A 16,507-nucleotide genomic window follows, 5' to 3' on the forward strand; every position below is an offset into this window, starting at 1 on the left:
TGTGGACCTTGCAAAAATATTCCAGAATGGCGTTCCTTAAAGTAGATATGGATGGCTGCAGGGTGTTGCTGCAGACTGAAGTAAAATGCATGCCCTCCTTCCAAGGTGAATTCTCTCCTAATAAGGAAAAGCTGGAGGCCACTATTACTGAATTTGCCAATCAGGCCCTGAAAAGCAAAACTAGCCACCAGCTGTTTAAATCCTGCAACTTTTTTAATTTGCAAAGAAACTATGAAATGTGGAGTCTTTACCCAACTGCCATCTGATTATAATGATAATAAAATAATTCTACCCTTAGGAGGGTCCCTGAGGCTTACTAGTTAGTCAGTTTGGCCAAACTGGTGAGCTCTAGGTTCTGGGAGAGATGTCAAAAATAAGCTGAGCATTGATGAAGGCACTGTGGCTGTTCTGGCTTCCTACATTCACTCGTGTGCATGTTACACGCACACAAATTTTCTAGTATCAGAGGTCTCCGGGCAGGCAGTGCCAGCTCTGGATTATCCATCAGCTCAGCTCCTAGAACAGAGATCCTCTCACTGCCTCCTTTTGAGTCTTCAGAGATGGCCAATTTCATCTGCCATGTTAAGGGTAGGGAAAACAAAATAATAATAGTAAAGAGTCCCAAGTTGTTCCCCTACGTGTTATCCCTAACTCCACCCAAACTCACAGTGCACTCTGCCAGGAGATGCTGGGTCACAGATGTCGGGAGGAAACATCCCCTGAAGGAACAAAACAAGTAGAGCCAGTTCTGGGGCCAGTCATGTCTTTATTAGCGTCTGCAACAGAGCCTTTACAGAGCCTTTACATCTACAGAGACCTTTAGTGGGCAGTCTGGCCACTGAGCCAGGAACTTTAGCTTTTCTATTGGCAACTGGGACAGGGTGGTGGAAGAATCTGGAACAGGATCGAATGGAGAGATTGCTTGCCACCTACAGGCAGGCACATGAGGGCTCCCCAGGCTGGTGCCAAGGTAGGTCAGGCACCAGAGCAAAATAATGCCACCTCCCCAGAGTGAAGGGAGAAAAAGCCTCAGATGGTAACAGTCAAAACGATCTAACTGAGCTCCTGGGACCAGAAAGGCATTTCCTAAAGGAAGCAACTCCCTAAGGCTTGAGGTCCCAAGGAGTTCACCTGCCCCACAACCAGGAAACCCTAGGGTTAGTTCAACTATCACAGGGAAACTAGTAGTGGGAAGGTGTCAAACTCCGTAGTTGGGATGAGGATACGTTCTGCCGGTACTAACAAAACAGGCAAAATACTCATTATAGTTGAAATCAAGAAACTTCCCTCCATAAAAAGCTCCCATTGTTTTTATGCAGCAAGCCCTGTAGCCTGGAGGACCACCGCAATCCTACCCCCACCACAACGTCAAGCCAACTGTATTTGATTCTTTGGACCTGTGAAGATGCTCTCTACTGCTGTTTGCCTGCCTCCATCCTTGCCCCCACACGTCCTTGCCAGACTGACAACTGTAGCTTTATTGTTTGTTCTCTTCTGATCTCCATCCCTTAGACACTTGGAGCCCAATGAAGTTATGTTTGCTGTGTCTAGAAGAAATATATTCATATGTGGTTATGGGGGTATCTGGCAGTAAGTAAGATTTTCAGCCATGTCTGTGCCTGAGATGTTAGCTTCCTCTGAGAGGAAAGGAGGATAAGTGGTGGGAGGAATGAGCCAGGGCTTAGTGGAGAGAAAACGGTCAAAATGGGGCAGGGTTTAGATGGTGGATAGCAGAGGGCCGTCCAGGAAGAACAGGGTCTTGAGCGTCCTACGTGTGTGTCCAGAGCTGGGGGGCCCCAGGGCTCAGAACCAGCAAGGCGACCACATGAGTGAGCCGAGAGCAGCACCCGTGGCAGCCCCAGCAAGCATGCCCATAGCCAAAGGGGCGCCCGAGCTGTAGCAGGGGTCTTCTCGCACTATCACGTGTGTTACACCAGGACCTGTAAGAAGAGCCACAAGGGTCAGGGTCAGCCCAGGGGACTCTAGTCTAATCCCGTGTTAAGGCATGAACTCACTCTGCTCCTTTGTCAAAGGAACTGAGACTTTAGGCCACCATGACATCCAGGTCATACATATGCCACTGATGTTTAGTGACCATGAGGCTCGGACGGCACTACAGGAAGCCCCAGGATCGCTCGGCATCTGGATCCTGCAGCACTTGGGAGATGGACACTAGTGGGAATAGGAAGGAGGATGCCATTCCTGAAATAGCCACCTGAGGTCGCCAGCAACACAGAAATGTCATTGCAGGCCGGTCTGGATGAGTGCGGTAGGCCCAGGGAGGCGGGGAGGTCGGAGCAGGAGAAATAATAGAGCAGTAGGAGAGTGGGTTTGGAAAATAGGTGTAACTTCAAAGAATAAAGCTTAGTCTTCATTGATGGGTCATGGACAAGGCCTGATCCAGGACTGTGGTGGACAGAGGGGTGGTGTGCCGGGACACTTACCTGCATAAGGCGGCCCGTAGTAACTGCGAACGTATGTGGCCTCATGAGCGTTGGGCGGCACCACCTCATAGTAGTCCTGATATGGGCTGTAGACTCGTACCTGGGAAGTGGAGTCAGGTCAAATACCCAGGGAGTTCCTGGTCTGGATTTGCTCCTGACCCCTTCATTCTCCTGTGGCCGCCCTCCTCCCCAGGCATTAGGGAGCTAATGGGAAAAGGCATTGCCTCCCCAAAGGGTCCATAGCCCTTCTTCCCCTAAAACCTCAGCCTTTACATCCAACTCCCGATGATGTCTTTTCTCCTGCTTTGGCCTCCTACACCGCTCAAGTTTCCCATCCGCTCCCAACTTTCCCTTATAGGTCTAACAACTGTGCAACACTCTGGTGTAGAGAAACCCAACTGATTACTCTCCTAGTCACAAGAGAACTATGGCCACGCCCTAGGCATGACTTACAGGACTAGGGCAAAGGAAAGCAAGAGTAGCAATCAAAATAACTATCAGCCACCATCTACTGCATCGCAGGTCACGGGGTGGGGGGGTCTCCTGTGCTACCACTTCTGATCCCAGCACCCAGTGCTGTGGGCACAGAGGTTGAGAATCCTGCCCCGCCGCCCCCCCCCCCCCCGCCGCCGCCCCTTCATGCCCCCAGCCTCCCAAAGGCTCGCTCGACCGTCACTCCAGGACTCAGATGTAGTTCTTGGCTCTCTGTGATTTGAATAGTGCCCCTCATTATCTTTTCTCTTAACCTTTCCGGCCTGCTCCCCAAATGTGTGCTACTTAAAAGTCAAGGCCCTGAATTTGTGTCACCAGCAGGGGGCAGTACATGACGAGACAGTAAATACATGCATGATTAAAGGCAACTGCCAATCCAAACCCCACTTTACTCATGGAAGGGCTTGGATCTCTTCTCTCCTGTGGCTCCCCACCCCTCTTATCCCCTTTCTCACTCTATCTCTCACTAGGCTTCACATCAGAATGGCCCAAAACTCTCTTTAGAAGTCCTTCTGTGTCCAACTTCACTAAATGGATTGTGCCATCTCTCCATCTCACAGCCCTGTTCCTTCTGGAAATGTTCTTCACTATGAACACCAGCATCCTGCACTCGAATCCAGAAATCAAGTGGGCACCTTACTTAAAAGGTTCCTTCTTTTTACCCCATTCATGTGTATGTGGGGCGGAGGCGGGAGTTGCACATAGAAGTCAAAGAGGTTGGTGCATGGTATCTTTCTGCATTATCGTTGAGCTAGTTTCTCGCTGAACTTGCTGATTCACCCTGACTGGCCAATGAGCCCCTCGCACCCTCCTGTCTCCTCTTCCCCAGTGCTGAGAGTCTAGGAAGACACTGCTGTTTTTACATGGGTGCCAGGGACCAACTCATATCCTTATGCTTTCATGGCAAGAACCTTACTGACTGAGACATCTTCCCAGCTCTCTCCACACCATTTTTGAGACAGGGTTTCATGCAGCCTAGCTTGGCCTAGAACTCACTATGCTTTTTTTTCCTGCTTCCACCTCCCAAGTGCTGGGGTCATAGGGATGCACTGGCTCTTGATCCTTTGCTCTTTTGGGGAGTAGGCATTTGATACTTAGCCCAGGCTGGCCTTGAACTCATAATCCTCTTGTTTCCATTCCTGGGCACTAGGAATATAGGCACATACCACCAAACTCAACATTTTCTTTCTTGTGGTGCTGGGGTTTGAACCTAAGGCCTTTTGCATGTTGGGCAAGCATGTACCATTGAGTAGTGCCTCTATCTCCTTGCACTCTTTGTCCTTGCACACTGGCCTTTCACAAGGCCATGAGGTTTCAGGAAAATATGCTGACAACCTATTAGCCAATGCCAAGAGAGTAAGTCACCTGGACACTAGGGGAAAATGTTCCTCAAAGGAATAGCTGGGGAGAAGTCAGACTAGGGAAGACTGAAGAATCCTTAGGGCAGGGATCAACACTACTCCATCAGCCTGCCCTGAAGCTGCAGTGAGCTGGGAGCTTTGTGAGGCTCTGGAGTGGGTGGAAAATACCACCTCAGGTCTCTCTGGGGCATCTGTTCCTACCCTCCAGCTCTGGGAGGCCCAGAAGAAAACTCAGAGTACCTGGCAACAGGCAGGTCACCACCCTAGAGACTGCCTGAACAGGGGCTTCTCCCATGGCCCAGCCCTCCTGTGGGAGACAGTGGGTTGGGGAGACAGTGCTGTCCCACCATTGAGTTACATGCAAATAACCCCCTGGCATTCTTAGGCTTATGGTCTTTCAAATCCCATTTCTAGGCATTGCTACTTGAAGTCCCAGGCCTCTCTGCAATGAACTGAGTAATTGATCGAGCTGTATAACCTCTCAGAACATCAGTTTCTCGCTAACACTGGGAGAATCCAGCAGGACTACTTCTATTGACAAGTGCTTCTGGGCTCAGCTGTTCTGCATGCTACAATCACCAGAAGCTTCACCCCCCCATCTCCAGTATTGGGGATCAACCCAACCTCACTCATGCTAAACATATACTCAACCACTGAGACACAAACCCAACCCCAGAAGTTTATCTTGAACATGCAGATTTCCAGGCTTGGGGTATACAGTTCAGTGTTAAAAGCAGTATTTGTCTAGCATGTGTGAGGCTCCGAGTTCAATCTCCAGCACCACAAAAATGTTTATATTACATAAATATAACCACAGCTCCTAGGCCCCATCCCAGACTTGGGAGATTCCTAAGTACTCAGAGGATATCAACATTTGCGGTTGTCATGTAAATCTCTAAACAGTTCTAAAACATAGCATCACTGAGCAAGAAGAGTTGCAATTGACCCTAAGACCACAAGCTCCCAGCCAGGCATGATGGTGCACATCTTTAATCCCAGCACTCGGGAGACAGAAGCAAGTGAATCGCTGTGAGTTTGAGGGCAGCCTGGTCTACAAAACAAGTCCAGGACAGTTAAAGCTATGCAGAAAAATGCTGTCTCATAAAACAAACAAAAAGACTAAACTCCTGTGTCTACTCACACCAGACCAGGTGCTATGCTGAGCCCTTGGGAACAGAGAAAGAGTTGAGGCCCAGAACCTGGGTGCTGGCTGATCTTCACTGTCGACTTGGAATCACCTGGGAGACACACCTCTTGGCATGTCAGTGCTGCGCTTCTAAGAAACTGACTGTGTTTAACTAAGGAGGAGAGGATCCACCCCAGTGGGGCAGCACCACCCTATGGGTTGGGGTTCTAGACTAAATAAAAAGGGGGAAAGAAAAAGCCAGCCAGACACTGGCATTCCCAGATGTGGGCAGGCAGCCTCATACTTCCACCACCATGCCCTTCACCATGGAGGAGTGTACCCTCCTCACACTGTGGACCAACATACATCTCTCCTTCTTTAAGCTGCTTCTTGTCAGGTGTCTGGTGACAGTGATAAGAAAAGTAACTACTAACATCTGGATTCCAAGAAACATCCAGGGCAAGGACAGACCCAGACTATGTCCCTTCCTTTCTTACTCATTCAGTGACCTACTTGTGCCAGTTCCTTATGAAAGGGGTAAGGACAGACGGTCGCCATCACTGAGCACTGATGGAGCACATGCTGTATACCCAGCCATGTACTTGGCAGAGCAAATGAGACCTGGTCCTTGCCTTGGAGGAAGTTCCAGTTTCAGAGGGTCTAGGCAGACAGGAATAAAGTAGTTCTTAGGCCAGGCAGAATGAAGCCAGTGCTAAGAACCAGTGACAGAGGACTGTGCCCTGAGTGACAGTGCCTGAAGCCCTGGGAAGTCCTTGCTGAGGAGGTGGCAGTTTTTGAGGTAGTTCTTTTTTTTTTTTTTTTTTTTTTTTTTTTTTTGGCTTTTCTCTGTGTAGCCTTGGCTGTCCTAGACTCAGGCTAGCCTTGAACTCACAGCGATCCACCTGTTTCTGCCTCCCTAACACTGGGACTAAAGGCGTGCGCCACCACACCCGGCTTTGAGGTAGTTCTTTAAGGGTGAGCATCAGATGGCCAGAATGGGGAAGCTACGGGTTTGGGCAGCACAGGACAGCCTGAGTGTCAGCAGGAGGAGGCACAGGAGGAGGCGAGAACTAGGGCAGCTGTGGCAGAGGACACAAGCAAGCACAAGGGTGAGGAGGTGTGGCGCGCAACTCTGGCCAGATTCCATGGGCCTTGAAAGCCAGCTGTGGTCCAGTGAGGAAAGGGAAGCCACTGACGCCCATGAACAGGGAAGGCTCATCCTGATGGCCAGAAAGGAGGCAGGAAGGACTGAGCTTGCACTTACCCAGATCCGCCTCTCAACCTTACAGGGGTTCCACGAGAGGGTCGTGCACCTGACCTTAGGGCAAACCCGACGGCTCCTGGGTGGGACGGTGGCTCCAGCTGGGGCCTGCTCCAGCCACAGAAACCCAAGAAGGGAGAGGGAGGGGAGATGTCAGATGCCCTTGACACCTTACGAGACTAGATGATGTTACCAGGTCCCTACCAGAGTCCTGTACCAGCTGTGAATGTACTTGGGAAAGGTCAGAGAGGGGAGAAGAGGGGCTCAGTTACTTAGAGACAAAGGGAGCAATGGCCTCCTTCCGACTCTCCAGCCTCAGTTTCATGCACATGGGGAGCCCAGCATCTTTGCCCCACAATTTTAGCCTCATCTGTGACCATATCCCCAGGAGCATCCTCCCAGAGTGGGGCATGTGGAGGTACAAAGCACAGGTCACTCCTGCATAGGCTCGGAGACAGGCCCCCAGACACAGCTGTGAACATAGACACAAATACAAAAACACACAAGCACCAGCTCTAGTAAGCCAGAGCCCAGAGGGATGCATATCTGGGGAGCAAAGAGAGAGAGGGAGGACCAGGCAGGGGCAAGGGGTCAGTAGGGCAGGCGGCTGAACAGGTACAGAGGCAGCATGAAGGGCCAGGCGGAGGTTAAGAGGTCAGTACAGCAGGCAGAGAGGGAGCAAGACAGCTTCATAGAGTCACAGGGTGCAGAACGGTCAGCCCTCAACACCTTCCTCCTGCTGTCCTCAGTGCCACTGACTCAGGGGACTTTGGAGCTCAGAGCACGGCTAACCTGACCTGGTTCCCTCCCCCCTGATCCTTGTTCCTCCTCCTAGCTTCCTGCAACCACCTTCCACCTGCAAACCCAAGTCTGCTTCCAGTATCTGATCGCAGCCCTCCCTGCTAATGCCCTCAACTGCTCTGCTTTCCTCAGAAGTCTATTCCTCCAATTAGACTTTGAGACCCTTCCTGACCCAGCCCTGATGACCTCAGAGGTCATCTCTTCAATGCCACTGCCTTCATGGTAAACCTTCCCAGCATGCAAGACTGTGCAGCCTTAGATGCACACATCTGCAAACAGGCACACATACACACATCCGTCTTCCCTACCTCTGCTCACGGAACTCCTACCAATGCCAGCATCCTCGCTAAGTTTACTAACCAAGTCTCTGCTGAAGACTATGAGCCTGAAGGAGTGAAACCTCCACTCTTTAGACCTCAGCCTCCCCATTTGTAAAGTGGGGCTGATAAAACCAAGTGCCCCCAGCCCTTGTTGGAGGATGAAATGACATAATCGGTCCAGGTGCTTAGCAGAGCGGCTGGCCCTCAGCATGTGGCTATCCCAGGAGGCTTCTTCCCTGCTACTTCCCAGCAGACACTCTCTCCAGGTGAGAAATCTCAGCTGTGCCACAGGTAGAAGCAACAAGAGTCTGGAGTCTGGCAGCAGGTGGGGGCCCACATTGGGCCTGGGGCAACTCTTCAAACCCGCCCCTCTCCCAGTCTCTAAGCACTCCCACCTGCATTCCCTAAATGCCTGTGCTCCTCAACCAGTAAGGCTTAGGCCAAACCCACAGCCTGTTGCCAGGAGACTGGCCCCACCTCCTAGGTGATCCCTGGGCATTCACTGTTACCTGTACTGTTCACAAGGTCTCTGGCTCTATGGCCCAGGCTGGCCCCAAGCTTGTAATCTTCTTGTCTCTGCCTCCCACATGCTGGGATTAAAAACATATACTGCTGCACGAGCTACAGGATGGCTTTTTGAAAATAGAAGTCTGGCCAGGCGTGTGGCACACACCTTTAATGTCAGCACTGGGGAGGCAGAGGCAGGCAGATCTCTGTGAGTTCAAGACCAGCCTGGTCTACAAGTGAGTCCAAGACAGCCAAGGCTACACAGAGAAACCTTGTCTTGAAAAACCAAAAAAAAAAAAAAAAAAAAAAAAGAGAAAAGAAAAGAAAAGAAAATAGAAGTCTGGTAGCCTGGTGTTGGTACGTGCCCTTAACCCCAACGTGAGAGGCAGAGGCAGGAGAATCTCTGGGTTTGAGGCCATCCTGACGTACAGAGTAAGTTCTAAGACAGCTAAGGCTGTGCCAACAAACCTTGTCTCCAAAACAAAACAAGAAATCACGTGCATAATCCCAGAGCTGTGAGAGCAAACACAGGAATATCCCTGGGGCTTGTTGGCCAGCCAGCCTAGCTAAACTGGTGAGGCCTAGGTCCCAGTGAGCATCACTGTCGTCAGAATAAGGTGACCGCCTATTCAGGAGCAACACGCAAGGTTGACCTCTGGCCTCCACACCTCTGTGTGCGAACCCACAAATGCACATGCACACCACACATAAAATTCAATACGGAGATCGTAAAAGACAGGTCTGATCTATCAGCCCATTCTTTTTTTGTTATTTAAAAACTGTCCATGGCTTACAGGCACTCTTAACAGACACCAGGATGCTTAGAGCAAGGCGTAGCAGTTGAGTTCAGGCCTATAATTCTAGCACTTGGAAAGCTGAGGCAATAGCATCACTGCAAATTTGAGGCCAGTCTGGTCTGGGCTACGTGATAAGTTCGAGGCCAGCCTGAGATTCAAAGTGATACTCTAAATAAATAAACATCTTAGCACAAGTCACAGGCCTGAGCTCCTGGCTTCCTCATCAACCCTCACCCCACTCCCTGGGTTTCAGCCGCCCTGGTCTTAAACTCCCTACAGCCTTTGCACATTCTGGTCCCTCTTACCTGAAAAAGCTGTTGCCTCCGCCATATCCCCAACTTTCACCCAATTTATGTTCATCTTTCAAGTCTCAAGGTAACCTTCAAGTGAACTCACACCTGGATCAGACCACCACAAGGGTTGCATAGTGCCTGCCTCTGCCAGAGCAGTGGCTGATAGCAAAACGGAATGATTATTTAGTTAATTGGTTTACATCTGGCCCCGTCTAGGCAGAGTGCAGTAGAGTAGGCCTATATCTGTTGGTTTACTTCCGACCCTTTGACTGCTAGCATGGTGCCTGACACACAGTAAGAGCCCAGTACATATATCTGTTATGTGGACGAATGGGCCTCTTACCATCTGCAGAGAGGTACCATCTGCAGAGAGAGAGAGTGATAACCCCAGCCTGGCAGGACTGCTCTGAGTGGCATCATGTCTGACACACGCAACCCTCCAGGGAGTCTTCATGGCGGCTGCTCTCCCTACTCCTGGGAACACCTGCCGACTCTTCCCTTCTCCACACGGGACTCCAGAAGACTGAGTCTACATGAACCTCTCCACTCTAAACTAACAGGCAGAGACCGAGTCTGAGTCACCCATGATTCCATGGCACGTGGGGCAGGGGGTTGGGGGAGAGCGTGGGGGGCTCACCGGCGTGGAATTCGCCTCCAACAGTGCTGTCTTCCATGCTCTGCAAAGCAAGACCCGCCAGATCATGAGGAAAGATGTGCAGGGTAGGTGTACAGGGGACCCCACCTTGAAGATGCTCCTCCCCAACCAAGCTCCTAGCCCCGACCTCTCCCAACTCTCAGGTAGACAAAAGCACATGATGGGCCCCAAGGTAAGCTAATAACTTTCAGTCCAGCCCCTTTCCCTCAGTTATCTCAGTTTGAGTTCAGGGGCCCCCCCCCCGGCTGTCTCACAGGGGGTCTTCTGAGTGGCATAGCTGGGTGGTGCTCTGCCTGCAACCCACCGCCACACTCCAACTTGCACAGCTTCCCAAAGCCGTGACCCAAGCCTCAGGAATGCCCATTGGTTGCAGGACAACAGGGCCTTTGTTGATTGCCACGGCATCTGGCTGGGGTAGACAAGGCAGCTCTATGCAGTCTGCCCAGAGCTTGGCTGCCACTGCACCCACACACCCATCTCTTTCCCTCTCCTCTAGGGCAGAAGCCCAGCTGCTCAGGTTGAGGGTAGGAAGGGCAAAGGGAATAGATGGCACTAAGGAAGATACCTTCATCCTTCCGGGATGGGCTGCATCTGGTATCGGGGTACCCCACTTAGACACTGCTAGTTGCTTTCTGAAGGCAGGTCTAGGCCTACCCCTGAGCTCAGAGTCCCACCCACCAGGGCATCTCTTAGAAGGTCTTTTGAGATGCTACTGGGCACGTCTGCTCCTTCCCATCAGCTTGAGTGAGAAAGCACTTCACAGGCTTCAAAATATCTGATTCCCAAAGTCCAGGGAGTCCTAGTTCCCCGGGGCAGATGTGCCTCCATCCCTCAGTTCTCTGGGTCTGCATCCATTCCCACCAGTTCTGCTGTTGACCTCTGCTCAGCCTGTATGACGTGGCCTTGCTAACTGGTCTTAACGGCCTCTTCTGGTCACACCCAAGGATCCCACTCCACACACACCCTCCCTGAATCCACTTACATGGCATCGTCCCGGGTCTCGGCACACAGGTGCAGGCGGGAACCCTCCCGTAGGTTCACAGTCAGCAGGCCATCTCGGCTCCTGCCCTCTGGGGGCTGCACATCTGGGAGTAGACACACAGACATGGGGATTCCCCAGACATAGGGATTCCCGAGACATAGGCCCTAGCTGCCCCCACCCCAGGAAACCACACACAGTGAGTGGTAGGGATTGACTTCTTGGGGGTCCTATTTGCTGGTCATTGCTAGCCCTCCATCCTACATACTTTCTTGGGAGTCTGCTGTACCCTCCAAACCCTTTCAACCTTTCCATATTACTGACTTCCTAGCACATCTCTCAATTACTGTATTACACTGTGGCCTCAGTCTTGGTTGAAGCATTAGACTCGCTGTGTGATTCTGGGACAGTCACATCACTTCTCTGAGCTTATTTCACCTTCATTCACACTCTAATACCTGCAGATATTTTATCTGGACTTACTTATGGGCACGGCACAAAGTAGGAACTCAACCAAAGACCAGTTTCTTTCTTTTTTTTCCTGGTGGAAAAGCCTCTCTTTATTTTTTAAATATATTTTATTAATTTATCCATATTACATCTCAATTGTTATCCCATCCCTTATATCCTCCCATTCCTCCTTCCCTCCCATTTTCCCATTATTTCCCCTCCCCTATGACTGTGACTGAGGGGGACTTCCTCCCCCTGTATATGCTCATAGGGTATCAAGTCTCTTCTTAGTAGCCTGCTGTCCTTCCTCTGAGTGCCACCAGGTCTCCCCATCCAGGGGACGTGGTCAAATATGGGGTACCAGAGTTCATGTGAAAGTCAGACCCCACTCTCCACTCAACTGTGGAGAATGAAGGGCCAGTTTCTTAACTCATCGCTAACCGACATACATTTGCCAACAGCCCAGAAGCAGTGTTTGTGGGCAGACCCTGACCAGGGGCAGAGGTCCATCAAAGAAGTGTTTCTACTCACCCTGGCACTCTTGGCCGACCTTTATGTCTCGGACGTTAAAGTGGATAAGCACACGGTCCTCCTCGTCCTGCGCCCTCTCATCGTGGTAGTAGCCCAGCGTGCCGTCCAGCCACAGGGCGAACCAGTTCCGCTTCCAGCGGCGGAGGATGGAGCCTGCATGATATCCCAGACGCACCAGAAAAGCTGAACCCTGAGCCTGCTAGGGGCAAGAGCCCCAGATGGGCTCCCAGAATCCCCTCATCCCTGGCCTACATTACTATCACGGCTTTCTTGTCTATCAACCTCTTAAATATTTCTCATCCCTGCCCAGCACTGGCCTGACACACGGGAGACGCTCAATAAATGCCAAACTGTGAATGGCCACTCGTGCCCACTTGTGGGAGCTTCCAAGACAAGCCCAAGCCTTTTCAAAGGCCAAGGCCTCTCCCCACTGGAAGCCTCCATCTTGTCTCTTATTTCTGGTTTGAGTGACATTCTCGTTTGTATCCACTCTGACTCTTCCACGGGACTGGGAATCTGCACCTCCCCACGTGAGGTCCTAAAGCCCAGCAGGACCTGTTATTTGGTGTGAGCCAAATCAAATGAGTTAAGAATGGACAGGGACAAGGGACATGGGGGCTCCTAGCCCAAAGGTCTTCAAGACAGCTCTTCTTCAGTACACAGCAAGGGTGGGGGTGGAGGCGTGGCTGTGGACCCTGTGACTCTAGACATTGGTTCAAAACATGAGAAGGTATTTTAACGAAGGCATGGAGGCTCACACCTATATTTCCAGCACTCTGAGGCTGAAGGGAATTCAAGGCCAATCTGAACTACTGAGTAAGACCCTTTTCAGAGAAAATAAAGAAAGAAAGCTAGGCATGGTGGTACATGCCTGTAATCCCAGCACTCATGTGGTTGGAGGCAGGAGGACAAGGTCATATTTGGCCACACAGTGAGTTTGAGGCCAACTAGAGCTACATGAAACTTTGTATTCTGCCCCAATGTGTCACAACCCCCCCCCCCCCCGCCATCCAAAAGAGGGCTTCTTAGAGCTATGGTTCTAGAGTGGTGCTGTATCTCACTTTGCTTGGTCTTGATCTGTGTCCTGCCTAGGTTGGGGGTTGCTATGGATACACAGAACATCAAATTTATCTGTACCCAAGGAATGCACACTTTAGGGTCTAGGGCCAGTAGTATGGGCTGGGGAAGGCGGATGAGAAGACTGGCAAGTGAAAACAGTTGTGTAAGTTAGTGTAGGAACTCCGCTTGGGGCAGAGGGGGTTAAAGAAATAGCCAGAGAGGCCTCATCAGAGTGGGAAGTCTGGTTGGTCTTGAAGAGTACAGCTTTAGTAAACAGTCAGAAATGAAAGAGCATGAAAAAAAGAGGAGGCCGGAAGGTCCTGGTGTAAGGGAGAGAGATTCCCAGTGATGCATAAGGCACAGTCCTTTCCTCCTCCCTCCTCCCTCCCCCCTCCTCCCTTCCGTGGGATCAGGTGCAAGGCAACAGGGACTTGACCCAGAATCACTCACTCTGTCTCCATAGCCAGCCGCCCCTCACCAGGGCCATTTCTTCAAAAGGGCTTTCCAGGTTGGAGTCAGGTGGGACCTGTCGGAGGAGCCTCAGTTCAATGTAGCTCCGGAGAGAGAAGCCCCCACCAGCTCTGCCCTCGCTAGAGAGCCTGGAACCATGCAAGGCGCATTAGTAAACAAACAGGCCAGGCCCCCTCCTCCCGCCCCCTCCTGACGCTCTGCTCCTGCAGAGAATGGGCACTGTGTCCCAGTGGGGTCAGCAGGCAGCCACCCAATAGGGCAGGGGGGGGGGTGAGGATGGGAGCCCAGGCCAGGCTGAGTCCCAGAACCTTGGCAAGTCTCAACTCCACGATCCTCTGGCCCATGTGAGGCAGGTAAAGACTGGAGTAAGGAACTCTCCCCGCCCCTATCTTTATTATTTACACAATATTCTTACCCACACATGTGCCCACCACAAGAAGGCACCAGATCTCATAACAGGTGGTTGTAAGCCACCATGTAGTTGCTGGGAATTGAACTTGGGACCTTTGGAAGAGCAGCCGGTGCTCTTAACCTCTGAGCCATCTCTCCAGCCCTGGAGTGAGGAACTCTTAAAGCTCATAAAATGTTAGAAAGTGGGATTTGGAAACGAGAGCAGTCCAAAGTATTGGTCAGGGCCATGGTTTCCATGATAGGAAAAGCCTCCTTCATATTCGGACCCCACAGGGGCCATCTTTGAAGAACATGGAATAACAAACAGCTAAGCCACTGAGCACTGTGTGCTTGCTGCGCTTCTCTGCCTCCCTCCACCATCTCTTTTCAGGTTCCCAACCATCCTAGCCGTCCTTCCAATTTTAGAGACAGGGAAAACTGGGGCCCGGAGAAGTCCAAACTACGCAAATCTCCTTGATTACGAAGCAATGGAGTCAGGATCCACACCCAGCCACCTCAGTTTTTCTCCAAGACCTTTAAAAACGACGCAATAAAGAAAAAGCAAAACAAAACAAACAAAAACAAAACAAAAAACAAAAAACAAAAAACAAAAAACAAAAAAACGACGCAATGCCAGTGTACTGGCTTAATGTTTAATTCTAGCACTCGGCGGGCAGAGGCAGGCAGAGCTCTGTGAATTGGAGGCTAGCTAGAGTTCCAGGCCAACCAGGCCTACACAGAGAGATTGTCTCCCAAAAAACAAAACCAGACCCAACCGACGGTGGTAGCTCGTGCCTTTAATCCCAGCACTCCGGAGGCAGAGGCAGGTGGATCTCCGAGTTCAAGGCCAGCCTGGTCTACAGAGTGAGCTCCAAGTCGGCCGGGGCTACACAGAGAAACCCTGTCTCGAAAAACAAAACACCACCAACCAAATAAAAAGCCACCACTCAAAGTGCAGGACCAGGCCGGTTCAGAATCATAACCGTGGAGGTGGAGGCAAGCGCTGCCTGTCTCTAAAGACCCCCCTCACCCCCACCCCACCCGCTGATTTCAAATTTTTCCAGCCACCGCAAACCTCTCTGCGTCCCCAGACAGCCATGTTAAATGGAGACCTTTACGAGTACTTTACAAGTGGTCGAACTGAGGGTAAGGGAGACAAATAACGCATCACTATATGTGATGGAGCTTGGACTGGAGCCCAGGTGCCCTCTCTTATTCAGGGCTACTTATTTATGAGCAGGTGCCTCGGCCCTTCCCCCACCGGCTCACACCTGTTGCTGCGCAACTAGGGCTGGCACACCTAAAGTGGAAGCCTTGGCCTCTTGTGTTTCTCCTAAGCTCACTCTCCTCCCCTAGCTCAGACTCAGATCTCTTTACAAGAGAGGTCGGGTGCACACTCCCTCTCCAGTCCCCCTTGATGCACCCACCTGTTCACACCTGTTGCGGATACTGCTGCCACAAACGCCTGCTACTGCTGCTGGATGAAGAGGCTACCCCAGCCAGTCGCACCTGTGCTATGCGAGCCCTAGAGAGCCTGAGGCATTTCACTCCCCCAGGCTCTGCCTGGGGCCTAGCTGTCCCCAAGCCCCGCCCTTCAGACACAACTCACTCCCAGGAGGGGGCGTGGCGTGGAGAAATTCAATGACTGAGACACACTGGGACTTGTAGTCGACAGTCCAACATCGGGCAGAAGCAAGCGGGAACAGCAGTGCTGTGCTGACCCCAGAAGGGGTAAGAGGCCATACATAGAAACTTACTGTCTTCCTTCCTTTTTGGGATCTGCATCTATTTCCAGGGCTACTAACAAACAGTCTGCCTGAGCAGCTCGGACTACTGGAGTGCACCACAACACCCAATTTATTTTTCTGTTAAGACATATATTTGTTAGCCTGCTTTTCATAAAATACTTTTTCCTCTTTTGGTAATAAAGATGTATTTCAGGACCTGCTAAATACTGATCTACACTCCACCCTTGACGTAAAAGACTTTCTCTTAAGAATGTATGGCTGCTACTGGAGAGATGGCTCAGAGGTTAAGAGCACTGACTGCTCTTCCAGGTTCAACTCCCAGCAACCATATGGTGGCTCACAACCATCTATAATGTGATCTGATGCCCTCTTCCGGTGTGCAGGAGTGCATGCAGACAGAGCACTGCATACATAATAAATAAATAAATCCTTAAAAAAAATAATAAAACGAGAGGGAGAGAGACAGAGACAGAGAGAGACACACATGAAGATAGAGACAGAGACAGAGAGAGTAGCTTGAAGCCTGGCCTGTGCTCCTCAAGGGGCAAAGGCAAGGGCTGAAGGCAGGAGGGTCAACAAAGGTCAAGGCCAGTCTGGTGTAAGATAGAGCACCCAGATTACATAATGAGACCTGTCTCAAAACAAAGAAAGAGTGTATAGCTTGAGATCTCATTCTGAGAAGAAAGTCAGAGAGAGAGAGAGAGAGAGAGAATATGAAGGAAAGGTCATATCCCAAAACCATGTATAGACAGTTGCTGGACAAACTGCCCCAGTGATACCCAAGGACAAGACATTAAGTTCAGGAGAAGCTGGGCCTGGTTG

The 16,507-nt window shown here is 51.0% G+C and overlaps 1 protein-coding gene across 2 annotated transcripts; it reads right to left on the reverse strand.

Annotated features, from left to right (window-relative positions):
- Window positions 1-807: 807 nt before the first annotated feature.
- On the reverse strand, window positions 808-13,601 carry Plekhb1 (pleckstrin homology domain containing B1). 2 transcript variants are annotated; one of them, XM_051149048.1, is made up of 7 exons: window positions 13,527-13,601; window positions 12,018-12,170; window positions 11,040-11,142; window positions 10,040-10,079; window positions 6,688-6,792; window positions 2,445-2,544; window positions 808-1,940 (listed from the first exon to the last, which is right to left on the reverse strand). In XM_051149048.1, the coding sequence occupies exons 1-7, from the start codon at window positions 13,561-13,563 to the stop codon at window positions 1,804-1,806; spliced, it is 675 nt and encodes a 224-aa protein (XP_051005005.1). In that variant the 5' UTR covers window positions 13,564-13,601; the 3' UTR covers window positions 808-1,803. The 2 variants fall into 2 exon arrangements, with proteins under 2 accessions (XP_051005005.1, XP_051005006.1); XM_051149049.1 differs by lacking the exon at window positions 6,688-6,792.
- Window positions 13,602-16,507: the final 2,906 nt, after the last annotated feature.

Source organism: Acomys russatus, chromosome 7 (assembly GCF_903995435.1).
Source record: "Acomys russatus chromosome 7, mAcoRus1.1, whole genome shotgun sequence".
NCBI lineage: Eukaryota > Metazoa > Chordata > Mammalia > Rodentia > Muridae > Acomys > Acomys russatus.